The 14,928-nt window shown below is 40.2% G+C and overlaps 1 protein-coding gene across 2 annotated transcripts in view; it reads left to right on the top strand.

The window, feature by feature from the left end:
• The window catches only part of COL4A6 (collagen type IV alpha 6 chain), a 199,797-nt gene that overhangs the window by 107,839 nt on the left and 77,030 nt on the right, over nt 1-14,928 (top strand). For both annotated transcript variants that reach the window (XM_058196534.1, XM_058196536.1), the window contains exons 4-5: nt 11,383-11,517; nt 14,308-14,352. In XM_058196534.1, the coding sequence (XP_058052517.1) occupies nt 11,383-11,517; nt 14,308-14,352 (180 nt within the window). The remainder of the gene's footprint in view (nt 1-11,382; nt 11,518-14,307; nt 14,353-14,928) is intronic.

The raw sequence follows: 14,928 nt of genomic DNA, 5'->3' as shown, positions 1-14,928 counted from the left end.
GTATCCTGGTTTTCTCTTTAGAACAGGGGTCTCCAACCTTGGTCCCTTTAAGACTTGTGGACTTCAACTCCCAGAGTCCCTCAGCCAGCAAGGCTGGCTGAGGAACTCTGGGAGTTGAAGTCCACAAGTCTTAAAAGAGCCAAGTTTGCAGACCCCTGGTTTAGTGGAACTACAAAGAATACATTCGGAATTAAGACTACAGTTGTAAGCACGGCATTTACTTAGAAGTTTATCTCTACCAAGTTCAGGAGGATTTACTTACTAAGAATGTTTATTTTAATAAGACAGATTTTTTTTCCCTTGGGACTAAAAGCTACATTTAGGTTTGAGAGTGATATTGTGCAGTAGAGTGTTGCCTCTCTTTTGAAAAACCAATGAGGGAGCTGTAAATGCCACAACCTTTGCTTCTTTGCTGGAAGTTTTTATTTTTATTTGCATTTATATCCCGCCCTTCTCCGAAGACTCAGGGCGGCTTACACTATGTCAAGCAATAATCTTCATCCATTTGTATATTATATACAAAGTCAACTTATTGCCCCCAACAATCTGGGTCCTCATTTTACCTACCTTATAAAGGATGGAAGGCTGAGTCAACCTTGGGCCTGGTGGGACTTGAACCTGCAATAATTGCAGGCAGCTGCTGTTAATAACAGGCTGCATTAGCCTGTTGAGCCACCAGAGGCCCAACTTGCACTACCCCTCCTCAGTTTCCTTTCCCCACTCCCCATATTGCTGCCAAGGCTGAATACACAATCTAGTGTTGGTCAAAAGAGGCTGGTTCTAAGATTTTGTTCTATACGCAGCTCCTCCATGTGGTGAAGTGTTGAACTGCAGCCAACTAGAGTTCTCAACTATGGAGGAGATTCCACCCATTCATTGGCTCCTCGGAGCTCTGTTGGGTCGCTCTGTTAGCCCTATCAGGGGACTTTGAACAAAGGAATGTGGCTCAGGTTGTAGATGGCGAGGAGTGGGACAAGATTCCTTAGAATTCACTTCTTCATCTTCAATTAGTTGCCTTCACTGGCACCAAATTAAGACTTAACTACCAGTTTGGCCTTCTGTACATTGAATGGAAAGAAATGCTATTTTCCTTTGCCTCAAAAGAAAATGCTAAGTTTAAATAGCTAGGAAGAGGTGAGAAGCCTTCCTTTCCGTTTTCCTTTTCCTTTTCCTTTCCTTTCCATCCCTTCCCCTTCTCCTTCCCCTTCCCCTTCCCCTTCCCTCCCATCCATCCAATTATTTGAATTACTACCTAAAGATTGCCCTAGTTTTCTTCTAAAATGTTTTAATCTGAGAGACAATAGAATACACTTGAGCGTTCCAAAGACATGCACGTAATTGATTATGGAGGAAGAACTGTGGCTTGGTTTGTACTGTAGCAGCATAGAAAATTTTCTTGGAGACAGGCTACTTTCATAGCTCGGGCAAGTGAGTTCTATCAAATATGAGTGACAGAAACAGGGGTTGGACCTGCACAGTTATGAAGCAATAGTCTGCTTATCCATAACTGATTTAATAAACCAATTCAAATGACTCATAAAATCCTAATCCATGCTCTACGTCACTCTGGCTAAATTCTCCAAGATACGCTAAATAACACATGAGGCAAACCACATTGTGTATCATGAATGCAGTTTTGCAAATTCTCTGGCCAGAAAAAGAAGTGAGATAAGAATTCAACGAACAGTGGCACTTTTTTTTAATCTGTTACTTTTGGCAGCCCTACAAAGTTGAGTCTTTCTAAATTTTTCTTATCTTAAAGCCCTCAAAGTTATAGCCTGTTATAGTGTGGGAGAAGGGAATAACTTCTGTAGATTCATTATTGTCAGGTGGATAGAACCAGGCCCATACTTATTGCTCAAGCCTACATATAAGAATCTAGTCAACTAATGGTCAGTACTAAATGGGAACTTGATAAGAATCAACAGAATTCAAGGGAGGTTGGACTTGAAGTGCTTGTGAACACATAAGGATTCTAAGTTGAGTACTCTCTTGACTCCACCCCCAGGCTCTGCCTCCTCTTCTATAATTATGCATTTTTAGTATTATAGGACCACGCCTATAGTTCATATTATTATTCCATCCCAGTATCGTTTGCTTCATTATGTTTTCCAAATACGTTTAAAGATCTCTGCATGCCTCGCCAGCATTGGAATTTGTGTAGTACACATTGAATACAACTTGAAGAAGGTTGATTGACTCTAAAGGTAGATGACAAGGTCTTTCACATTGTATGGAACTGAGCATTTTAGCAGGACATGCCTGGGATTGACTGTAGGCCCTTCTGCTTAGGAGCTACATAGCCTGTGCTTTGCTATAAACCCTCTGCAATTTCATCAGTTTTCTTGAATGGGTGACCATAACAAATCTAATAAATTTAATTTAATTAATGAAGCAGAAGTAATGCAGCTGAGGATAGAACCAAGACCAGAGTAGTCACAGAGAGAGAGAAAGTTGCTCCATGTTAAATCCCTTGACTGGACACCCTGAAATCAATGGGATGTGCCTGAACATGACCATATATAGTGAGGTCAACTTGGCCAATTCTCAGCCAGAAAAGCTCCTTGACCACCAGAAAGAAACAGCCCAAACAACATAAAGTGAGGAGAAAAAATATGCATAGAGTGCAAGATTAAAAAAAAAACTTTATAAGCGCTACAGCAGAAAAAAGTGCCCAAAAAACCCCATGTTTTACATTTACCTCTAAATATATTTTAGTTAGCTTAGTCACTACTCAAACATTGTTAATTATATTTAAGAAACTCAGTTCCTTGCAAGCGATTGGCTTGGGGAATGATAAAATGGGTTTAAATGATCTCTCCTCAGAGCTGAAGTAGACCAGACAACTTTAAATCTCTTCTGTAGAGTGCATACCTTATAAGGGATTGCTGGAGTATTGGCTGTCTTCATCCAACACTGAAATGTGTGTGTGGATGCCTGAAGGAGGGAGGGAGGGAGGGAGTGGGGGGGAGAGAGAGAGAGAGAACACACACACACACAAGTGAGCAAGAACTAGCAACAAGTCCTGTGTGGAGCAACCTCTTTAAAAGGTGAGGTGGGTGCCCCTCTCAAAACATAACAGCAATAGCTCCCCTAGGTTGAGAACTTGCAAGATGTTTTCTTCCTAAAGCCTTCTAGATCAGAGCTGTCCAACCTTGGGAATTTTAAAACCTGTGGACTTCAAGTCTCAAAATTCACTGAGGAATTCTGGGAGTTGAAGTCCAGAAGTCTTAAGGTTGCCAAAGTTGGACACTGTTCTAGATCCTATCCCAGAAGGAAAAGGTTTGGGCTAAACTTAAGGCAAGAGTGATCAGGGCCATGAATGTTAGTTGACAGACCAAGATGGATGGCAGAATCAAATCCCCAATTTGTCTATCCAAAGCACTTGCTTGATTGCATATACAATTCATGGTGTTCTCATCCCTCTACAACAGATAACCTAGAAAGGATGTGCAGAGGGATAGTGGGTACAACACCAGTCCTGCCTAAAACAGTGTATTTTCTTCCTGTCCTGGTGTATGTCATCTCAGGGATTCTCTGTTACTCTTAGGCAGACTAAAGCAATGGTGTCTCTATGACAGCAGCTACTAGAGGAGAACAGTGGTGGCAACTTCATAGTTCCTTCTAAACTACTTAGCCATTCTTATCTCTGGAAGCTCAGATGTACCATGCAATTTATTCTTCAGCTCCCTAAACTTCCTGCCATGCCTAGCCATAATGAAAAATGGTGGCTCCCAATGTCACAAGGGACAACATCCCAATGTGATGTTGTAAGCGGCAGCATCCAATTCAGACGGTTTCTGGATATGGAACGGAAAGGGTGCTATCTTGTCCTTCCCTTAAGTCAGCAAGATGCCTTCAGTGACCCTCCTGGTAGCACACACAATTTTTTGGGTAGATTATTACAATTTAGGTTTTTGGGAGAGGAATGAGGAAAGGTTGGAGAGATAAGGAGAAACTGGAAAGGAAGAAAAGGAGAAGGAAGAAGTTAGACATGGATCAAGCAAAATAAATAAATGAAAAGTGGCTTCTATAACAGCTGGAAGTAAAAGTTACTATTCGTCCACCAGAGAATTCAGATACAAGTATTTGCTTGAATTTTTCAGTGCAATGCCATTGGCAGAGGGTGGAGAGGAGATCTAAATTAAGAAAGCTGTACTGGAAAGCAGTTTTCAAAAATATCCCCCATGCTATCCAAATCTGCAATTCTCTTAGGACTTCTGGCTACGATGGGACTTGTAACGGGATGCAGGCCAAGTTCACTGTTGACAAAAATTTCCTGGAGTATTTTTAAAGGAAATTTAAAAATGTAGACCCTGAAAAAGGGCATCTGAGGTGAGAAAAGGAGTCAGTGGATTGATGAGTCTCTCCTGAGTTTAGACAGTAAAAAAAAGTTCCACCAGAGAGAGCAGAACAGAACAGAAGTTTCTTATGTCTTTATTACAAACAAAGGGAGAAAAGTTTTAAAAAAGAAACACCGCCTGCTCTGGAGTTGTCCTCCATTGCATTATGTTTGCCTAATGGAAGGTGAGTTATAACTATAGTAGTTTTAATGATGAGATCCACAGCTATTAAAGAGACTATTACTAGCTAGGGAAGAAGGTTCATCTGCATACAATTAAATTTCCCAAGGCTGGATTTTAAGCTGTGTTGCTACTGCGGCTGGTTGCAGTTTGCTCCCTGTTTCCAAACCCCAGGCCTTATCGTTCCTGCTTCTTAAAACAAAGGGTGAATTCTTTGCATTTCTCTAATTCCATTGATTCCAAAGCCTCATTTTGGTTCTCAGTTAAGGAGAAGGTAAAGAGCACTTTTCAGCCTTTGCTAATCTGACAAATCCGTGAATAGGATCTGGTATAATTGCAAGTTATCTGCATTCCGGCTGGCCTGGAGCTATCTTCGCTGCCTCTGATGTTTAAACAATTTGGGTTTGATCCTCCCTGGTGGCACAAGACCTTGCAAGCCGAGGCAGGGGGGAGAAAGCAGCCCCAGAGAAGATCTTGGTGCTTGCACCATCTTTCTGACCCACTCGGAGTGATCAGTTTTAACAAAGGTAATTGGCTGGATTTCATTCACCCTCTTAGGCTGCAAAAACTGAGGGATATAATCAAGATCACGTGAAGTGGTAGTTTGTTTATTTATTTATTTATTTATTTATTTATTTATTTATTTATTTATTTATTTATTTATTTATTAAACTTTTATACCGCCCTTCTCCCGAAGGACTCAGGGCGGTGTACAGCCTTCATTTAAAACAGTTAATATACATATTAAAATAACAATTAAAAAGCTTATTCAATAAAAGGCCGAAATTAAAACCGTCCAATTGACCATATAAAATACCCAGTAAAATTACCATTAAAAATTAAAAATTTAGAATTTAAAAATCAGGCCAGTCCCGCTTGTATAAATAAATAAGTTTTCAGTTCCCGGCGGAAGGTCCGAAGGTCAGGCAATTGGCGTAAACCCGGGGGAAGTTCGTTCCAGAGGGTAGGTGCTCCCACAGAGAAGGACCTTCCCCTGGGGGCCGCCAGCCGACACTGCTTGGCGGACGGCACCCTGAGAAGACCCTCTCTGTGAGAGCGTACGGGTCGGTGGGAGGCATGTGGAAACAGCAGGCGGTCCCGTAAGTACCCGGGCCCTAAGCCATGAAGCGCTTTGAAGGTGGTAACCAAAACCTTGAAGCGCACCCGGAAGACCACAGGTAGCCAGTGCAGACTGCGCAGGAGTGGTGTTACCCGGGAGCAACGTGGTGCTCCCTCAATCACCCGCGCAGCTGCATTCTGGACTAACTGAAGTCTCCGAGTGCACTTCAGGGGTAGCCCCATGTAGAGAGCATTGCAATAATCCAATCGAGAAGTGACGAGAGCATGAGTGACCGTGCATAAGGCATCCCGGTCAAGAAAGGGGCGCAACTGGCGGTACTGGTAGTACTGTTTTTTAATGCCTTGGTAAGGCCACACTTATTTATTTTATTTTATTTATTTATTTTGTCACAAAAGTATATATAAGCATAAGCATGAAAGTAACTATATAATATATAAGCATATATATATATATATATAAGCATAAGCATGCAATAACTATATTGATTGGATATAATGAAAGAAAACAATAGGACAGGAACGGTAGGCACGTTTGTGCTCTTATGCGCGCCCCTTACAGACCTCTTAGGAATGGGGTGAGGTCAATAGTAGACAGTTTTTGGTTAAAGCTTTGGGGATTTTGAGAAGAGACCACAGAGTCAGGTAGTGTGTTCCAAGCATTAACAACTCTGTTACAGAAGTCATATTTTCTGCAATCAAGATTGAAGCGGTTAACATTAAGTTTAAATCTATTGTTTGCTCTTGTATTGTTGTGATTGAAGCTGAAGTAGTCTTTAACAGGAAGGACATTGCAATAGATGATTCTATGAGTTAAACACAGGTCCTGTCGAAGGCGGCGGAGTTCTAAATTTTCTAAACCCAAGATTTCAAGTCTGGTGGCATAAGGTATTTTGTTGTATTCAGAGGAGTGGAGAACTCTTCTTGTAAAATATTTCTGGACACGTTCAATTGTATTGATGTCTGAAATGTGGTATGGGTTCCAGACAGGCGAGCTGTATTCAAGAATTGGTCTAGCAAATGTTTTATAAACTCTGGTAAGTAGTGTAGTGTTTCTGGAGAAGAAGCTACGTAAGATTAGGTTTACAACTCTTAAAGCCTTTTTTGCGATGTAGTTGCAGTGGGCTTTGGCACTTAGATCATTTGATATGAAAACTCCAAGGTCTTTGACAGGGTGGAGGTCATCTGTAAGGTAATGTCCATCGAGTTTGTATTTAGTGTTTAGTGTTAGTGTTTGGATTCTTTTTTCCAATGTGTAAGACTTGGAATACTGCATCCAGTTTTGGTCACCACAATATAAAAAAAGATGGTGAGGCTCTGGAAAGAGTGCAGAGAAGAGCAACAAAGATGATTTAGGGGGCTGGAGGCTAAAACCTGTAAAGAATGATTGCAGGAATTGGGTTTGTCTAGTTTAATGAAAAGAAGGTCTAGGGAAGATAAGTTATTCGAGTGGCTGTTCCAAAGAAGAGTAGAAATCAAGACAAGAAACAATGGAAGGAAACTAATGAAGGAGAGAAGGAACCTAGAACTCAGGAGAAATTTCCTGACAGTGAGAACAATTAAGTAGTGGAGCAACTTGCCTTCAGAAGTTATGGGTGCTCCATCACTAAAGGCTTTTAAGAGACTGGACAGCCACTTGTCTGGAATGGGTATAGAGTCTCCTGCTTGAGTGGGGAGTTGGACTAGAAGAACTCCAAGGTCCCTTCCAACTCTGTTATTCTGTTCTGTTTCTCAATTTCACTGATTAATTGTTCTAACTGTCAGGAAATTTTTCCTTAGTTCTAAGTTACTTCTCTCCTTGATTAGTTTCCACCCATTGCTTCATGTCCTACCCTATTCTTGTGTTTTGGAGAATAGCTTGGCTCCCTCTTCTTTTGGCAGCCCCTGAGATATTGGAAGACTGCTATCATGTCACCCTAGTCCTTCTTTTCATTAAACTAGACGTACCCATTTCCTGCAACGGTTCTTCATATGTTTTAGCCTCCACTCCCCTAATCATCTTTGATGCTTTTGAATTTATCCCTCACCATTCTAGGCTGTATTTATCTGTCTAAGAGTGTTGTGAGATAAGTCAGGTTTATCCTGAGCTTTGTGGTTAAGTGAGAACCCAAAACAGAGATGTACAACTTCCTTGCAACTGTGAGTTGATTTGACTTCCTAAATCTTATAAGCAGCTGCTATGAAATCTTGAAGTATTTGCATGCAGGGAAGTTTGATATATAAAAGATGTTATCTTCAAATGAAATTGTTTCCTCTTTCTAATAATGTAGTGGAACAATCATCAATGCTTAGCAGGTTGTTATCTAGCATGATGTTACTAGTTTGGGTTATTGGAAGAAATATCCTTCTGGGTTCAGTTCCAAGTGGGGAGAAAAACACTGGAAACTTGGTGGCTAATTGGAAAGATGGTTTTTAATGGTAGACAGGACCACACGGCCTGAGGTCCTGGGCAAAAAAGCACATGGTTGAGAGAGAGATTTATAACCTCTGTTCGGTTTGAATTTGAGCTTGTATTCTGATTGGTTGTTAGACTCCCATGGGGCCATGCAGGGGTAACTATGTAGGTTGTGTTTTGAGTCCCAAGCTTGGTTGAGCCTTGATGGTGATGATGTAATGAAGGAGCTTTGGGCAATTCCTACTATGGCTCTGTCTGAAAAAGGTAGATCTTTGTTATGTAGAATAGACTGGCCCAGGCCTTAATGGCCCATTGACAAATGTGGAGGGGCTGAGTTTCTGCCTCCATTTTAGGGGAAATATTCTGCCTTTTTAATATTTCCTGAAATATCTCATTTTCCTAGGAGGGGGTGGGTGCTAACTTCCTACAGGGTAATGAAAGATCTGCAAGAAAACAACCAAGCTCAGAGAGCACCAAGGACCCATCATTTCATGTCTAAACTTCAAATATTCTCCTTTATTGGGACTATGACAAACTTGAGGAAGTTCAAAGGAGGCATACCAAGGTGCTGAAGGACCTGGAAGCCAAACCTCATAGAGAATGTTTGAACAATCCGGGTACCTCTGGCCTATAGGAAAGACAACTGAGAGTAAATACAATATCTATTTTCAAATATTTGAAGATTGATCACAGTGGACTTATTTTCTATTGCTTCGGAGCCAATAGAGTACAGGAAAGAACTAGTAAGTTCTTCAAATTGCAAGGAAGGAGGCTCAAGGTAAACCTCAAGAGGAACTTCCATAATTATACAGTTAATTCACTAGTGGATCAACCTGCTAAATGAAGTAGTGAATTCTCTTTCATGTGCTTATGATTTGACTTTAGCCTTCCTTGTTTTTTTAAGCACTCATGAGGATGATAATAGATGTCCATCAATCATGCCTAATGGAGGAGACTGTAGCTGCTTCGTCAGTTGGTTGGGATGTTGACTTTAAGGTTAAAGACAACCCCTCCTATTTATTTCAATGTGGAAGACATAGTTGTGAGGCATTCTTGTTGACTTCAAAAGAAGGCATTAATGACATCCATAAGAACTAGATGATTGTGTTCTAGATATGTTATAGGGGAGATTAGCAATAGTTTACTGTGATTGAGGAGCCATCTCAGGGTCCTGAGAGAAATTTTGAAGTTAAATTTGTCGTTTAGGATATAAACTAATAATAGTGGTTCATGGAAAGATTTTTTTTCCATAGACTAGAATTCAGATTCCACATTTAATTTCTCCACCAGAGAGCTCCTCCGGTAATCTCAGATCTGTGCAGTTTTCTAACTGGAGAGAAATTCAATGTAATAAATTCCATCTCTTTCTCCTGAAAGAAGAAAGAAATCCATTGACTACATTTGATTTCCTTTCTTTGACCCTCTTGAGCTTTATATCACACCAACAATATATCATGGCACAATGTTTCCCCTTTCTCCTTTTCCTCTCTCCTCCTCCTCCTCCTCATCCAACATCTCCTCCATCTCCTCTTCCTCCATCTCCTCCTTCATCTCCTCCCCCTCCCCCTTCTCCTTCTCCATCTCCATCTCCTTCATCTCCTCCCCCTCCCCTCTCCTTCTGGAAAGAAACATAATAAGTGTATGAAATCACCTTCCACACACAAAATAATCCAGCTCAAATGTTTTATCCCTGTCCTTCCAGAGATGTTGTGTCATCACAGTTATTCTAGTAGCTCCTGGTTTCTGATTTTTTTTAAAAAAAGAAGAAGAAAGAAGCTGATTCCTTTGTTTTATTTTCTTCTTTTCATGCTGTTCGGCCAGCATGGAACAAGATCTAATGCGGGGAGAACTTACATGTTCTCCATGGAGTTTAGAACTCTATGTGATCCATATGTTGCAGTTATGCTACTTTTTTTTCCCTTTTGGTCTTTTGTTTAAACAAAAACTGGTGTTCCAAATTGTTTTACAGTGTTATTACAGCCGAAAAGAATGAATTTAACTCATTCAGAGGATTGGGGGCTCTTTTCTTCATGCTGCTTGAGTCTTTGTTTTGATTACACAATTTCATAAACTTTGACGCAAGCAAGCCCTTTCAAAGAAAAACTGTGGATTTTTGCTGGCTATCTTAGCTCTAAAGTTTTGGGTTTGTCTTCCAAAAAAAATTAATGAACCAGTTGATGGTCCCAAGATGTGGCAGAACAAATATCAATTTCTATTTTTAGAATCTGCCAGTATCATTGGAGGTCCTCTTTTGTGTCTGGTCACTTAAAGAAGTTAATTGATAGATCATGATATGCTTTTTCTGTAGCAATCTAAATTGGAAGACCTAAAAAAAAAGAGGATTATTGGACAGTTTTCAAGCTGGTGATTCATTCTTAAAGTTTAGCTGGAATCTTTCTTCTTCTTAAGTTGAATTGAAGAGTTCACCTGACGTCTATCTTCTCAAAATTTGAAAAGTTTGGCATGTTAGCTTTGTTCTCTGAGACCCCGGAGAACATTATATTTATTTACATATTCAGTTTCGATGCCAACCAACTCTGGGCATCTCACCAGAAATGAAGAGCAACATAAAAAGAACAAAATTTAATATAGTAAACTGGATCAAATTACAAAAATAACTTTATAAATGTGTTGTGTGTTTGCATAGATGACTTTGAGTGTTGATTTCTGGCAGTTTCTTCAGGTTTTTTTGACAATGATTTTGAAAGTGGTTTGCCCTTGCTTTCATAACAGGGGCTGAGAGAGAGTGACTGGCTTAAGGTCATCCATCTGGCTTCATCCCTAAGGCAAGGCTAAGACTCATTGTCTTCCAATTGCTAGCCTGGAGGCTTTAACCATTATACCAAACTGGCTCTCAGAAAATAATTAAAGAAATTGCAATCCAAGTAACATATCAAAACATTGAAAATTATAACCAAGGGAGTTTCATCCACCCTACCCCAAGGTCTGGGATGGAAGCCAAGTTTTGAAGGCTTCTTCTCCTTGTAGTTCAGTGAATTAGGAGGTGTCTGTCTGAGCCACTTCTGAATATTATCTGTCTGTTGTGGTTTAAAATCTGTTTTATCCCTGATCATCCTGGCAACAGATCATACGTATTTCTGTCAAGACCATCTTACTTACACTCTTTACATCTTGAGAAATTCTGAGAAATCAGCTTCCCAATTTCTCTGCTCATAGATTTGGTAGATATTCTTCAAAGGCTTTTAATGGCTCTTACGTTTTCTGTAGCTCTGACTATGTTGATGGCACCTTCTTCCCTTGTCTTCTTGAGGTAGAACATGGAGGACTTCAGCTGTTCTCAGTAATTATCTGATATTTACCTTAAGAGCAGGACCTACAAAAAGATTAACGAGGAACAAAATAAAACATTATCTCCTTCTTCTGTAGGGTCAACCAGGGCCAATTGGGAACCAAGGATCAATGGGCATTGAAGGCTTTACTGGACCAGAGGGAGTGAGAGGACTGAAAGGAGAGAGGGGCGTAATAGGACCTCCAGGTGCAGCTGGAACGAAGGGAGACAAGGTAAGTTCATTCATGCTTTTAGGGTCCTCATACAAAAATCAGCCCTCTCCTTTCCTTCTGCTGTAGTGGCAATCTTAAACTTTGCTGTGCCATTTATGAAATTACTGGAAGCTCACGAATTATCCTATCTATCTATCAGGTCATTCCATATCAAGTGGTCTGGGGGTTCCTGCTCGACCACCAATTTCGATGAAATTTTGTGTGAACATGCACACATGTCCCCAATGAACATTGGTAAAGTGTTACGTGTCGATGGAATACTTGGGGAGATAGAGTCATTTGTATCAGGTCTCCAACCTTGGCCCTTTTAAGACTTGTGGACTTCAACTCCCAGAGTTCCTCAGCCAGATTTGCTGGCTGAGGGACTCTGGGAGTTGAAGTCCACAAGTCTTAAAGGGACCAAGGTTGGAGACCCCTGATTTGTATGACCCCATACCACAACCTTCGACCATATGACTCTGAGGTTCCAGCAACTTTGAAACATAATATCTCCAGCAATATTTTGTTGAGAGAAACAAAACCTGGCCATCTTGTACAACTTTTTGTGCTCTATTAAACAAAATAATAAAAACATTTTCATGAGCAATCTCCATCTAGATAATTGGGAGCAAAGTTGGCCAAAAATGACTGCAGCTCGCAAAAAAGTATGGCTTTTTATATCTCTGGAAGGAAAGGTATGAGAAATGTGAAACTTTGTGCGTAATAATTTAGCAACACAAGGTTTTCAAATATAAAATTTCATTCTCCTACTGCTTTCCAATAGTTTACAAATTGAGTGTAAAGTTGACAGTTTTGCCTGTAAATAAGTGTAAATGTTGCCTGCATTTATGACAAAAAAATGGTGGGTAGGTGAAAATTTCGATCGAACAAAATGATGCGTTGGTAACATTTATGCGAGGCCCTGCTCATTCATTTTATTGGCCTGAAAGACAAGATGTTTGTTGGGTTCCAGAACCACATCTTATTTGGGTGCTTCCAGCGCCTTCGGTTACAACGTCAGGTCAACAGTATCAATTCCCAGAAGCGATGCTAAAGAACATGGTGTGTAAATTCAATAATAAATAAGTGATCACTGGAATTTGGCAGTTCATACAAACAGTATGGACTTTGGCTTGGAAACCATATAAGATACCCACTTTAGGCTTGGGAACCTAGGATAAACTGCCCAATTGTTGGCTTGGGAAATGGACAGATACCCACACAAGGCTTTGGAACCACAAGGAAGAAACCAAACTTGGGATCCTGAACCAAGAAACCCACCCATGGCTGGTATTGCACGGCTATTGGGCATGCCCTCTATGGTGATGTGGTTGCTGGTTCAAGTGCCTGAACTGGTAGTGACAATGTCACCATGAACTAACACAATATAATGATGTCTATATAAAACAAACAAGGTAAAAAACTAATAGAATGCATAAGATGTTGCCATAGCAACATCCTCAACTTTATCCCATTGTTAGGGCTTTATATGTCAGCGATGAAAAACCAATCCTAATTTTTTTAGGGGTTTTGAAGCATGCTCTTTCTAATGAGAATGATATAACAGAGTTTCCAGAAGGTCTTTTTTTTGTAAAAGCGGGCAGAAAATACCCTATTTTGGCTGTTTTTACAAAAAAGTCTTTACACTCAATTTGTAAACTATTGGAAAGCAGTAGGAGAATGAAACTTTTTATTTGAAAACCTTGTGTTGCTAATTTATTACGCACAAAGTTTCACATTTATCATACCTTTCCTTCCAGAGCTAAACTTCAACCTTTTTTTTTTTTTGAGCCGCACTATTTTTGGCCAACTTTGGTCCCAATTATCTAGATGGAGATTGCTCATGAGAATGCTTTTATTATTTTGTTTAATAGAGCACAAAAAGTTGTCCAAGATGGCCAAGTTTTGTTTCTCTCAACAAAATATTGCTGGAGATACTATGTTTCAAAGTTGCTGGAACCTCAGAGTCATGTTGTAGAAGGCCCATATCTCCGCATCGGCACATGTAACACTTTACCAATGTTCATTGGGGACCTGTGTGCATGTTTACACAAAATTTCATCGAAATCCGTGATGAACGAGCGGGGCACTTTTCTGAAATCAGACCACTTGACATGGAATGTCTGTGTCTGTCTATCTGTCTGTCTATCTTCATCATCATCTGTCTGTCTGTCTGTCTGTCTATCTATCTTCATCATCTGTCTACATACAGACTATTTTCGTGTGTGTATTACACTAAAAGTTATTTCTTACAGCTGTGAAAAACGTGTGCCATTCCAGAGTGTCCACCAGAACCTGCCAGTAGACGTGTCAAGGTGCTGTGGTCTCTTAGGGGTTCAACATAGTTGCATTTATGACCTCCCAGCATTGTGTGTACAAGTATGAATCTTTACCACAATTGGAAAGTTATTTTAGCTGATAGTGTGACTCATAAGGAAAGGAAGACTGTTCTCTGTGTTTGTTTAACCAGAATCTCTTTATTAATAGGACTTAGCTGAAGCATTGGTCTCACTGTCATTTACAGTACTGCTGGATTATGAATCGTTTTAAAGAGTTCACAGACTTTCTCTTGCCACTTCATTTGACATATCTGTAGCCCACCCACCATCCAGGGACTCTCAGAAAGCATCTGCCTAAAGAGTTAGTCAGGACTGAGAACCAAAATGCAACTAAAATAATGCAAAAAGTTTGTCTGTAGCAAGTCCATTCTTGATTTTATATCTAATGTTCTAGGCTAAGATGCCTTATGAACTGGACTTAGAGTTTAAAGAATAGACTGACACTTAACTGTATTCCTTTTTATCTTTTTAGGGCCCAGTGGGTGTTCCTGGATTCCCTGGAATTTATGGAGTTCCGGTAAGTCTTTTTGGATTCCCCAGGACTTAAGTGTAACTCTTGGTATGGCTTTTGGCCAACAACATTAAGTATGATTTTGGGTTTGAATTCAAATGCTTGCTTTTGTGGTCTTTGACTGAGGTTGTTGTTGGATAGTCCAACAAAAATGCCATGGTGAAGGTGATCATCTGAAGCTGGTACGGCAGCTCTGTTCTGCTCTAAGAGGATAATCTTTTGCTACTGGTTGAAGTAGAGCAATGACCATTACCCAGTCAGTAATGCAGCTAGGTCTGGACCATAGAATGAACATTGAGTCTCCAAGAGACAGTGGACTCCAAATAGTTACAAAATAGCAGGTGATTGGGGCTGCAGCAAACACAGCCACATCAACATTAGCATCTGTTATTTCTTCTTTTGTGGTCAAGAATTAATTGGTTAGGCATACACATACTTGCAGTTGCTCAACTTGTTGCTTTATCTTAAGCAACAACAACAACAAAGACCAGTACTTGGAAGAATTTGAAAAAGGTATTCAAATCCCTTGATGTCCCAACAACTACAAAAATCAGAATCATGCAAGCTAGGGATTTCCCTTTG

The sequence above is a fragment of the Ahaetulla prasina genome, chromosome 11 (assembly GCF_028640845.1).
Source record: "Ahaetulla prasina isolate Xishuangbanna chromosome 11, ASM2864084v1, whole genome shotgun sequence".
Classification (NCBI taxonomy): domain Eukaryota; kingdom Metazoa; phylum Chordata; class Lepidosauria; order Squamata; family Colubridae; genus Ahaetulla; species Ahaetulla prasina.
This window is presented reverse-complemented; position numbering and strand designations above follow the sequence as displayed.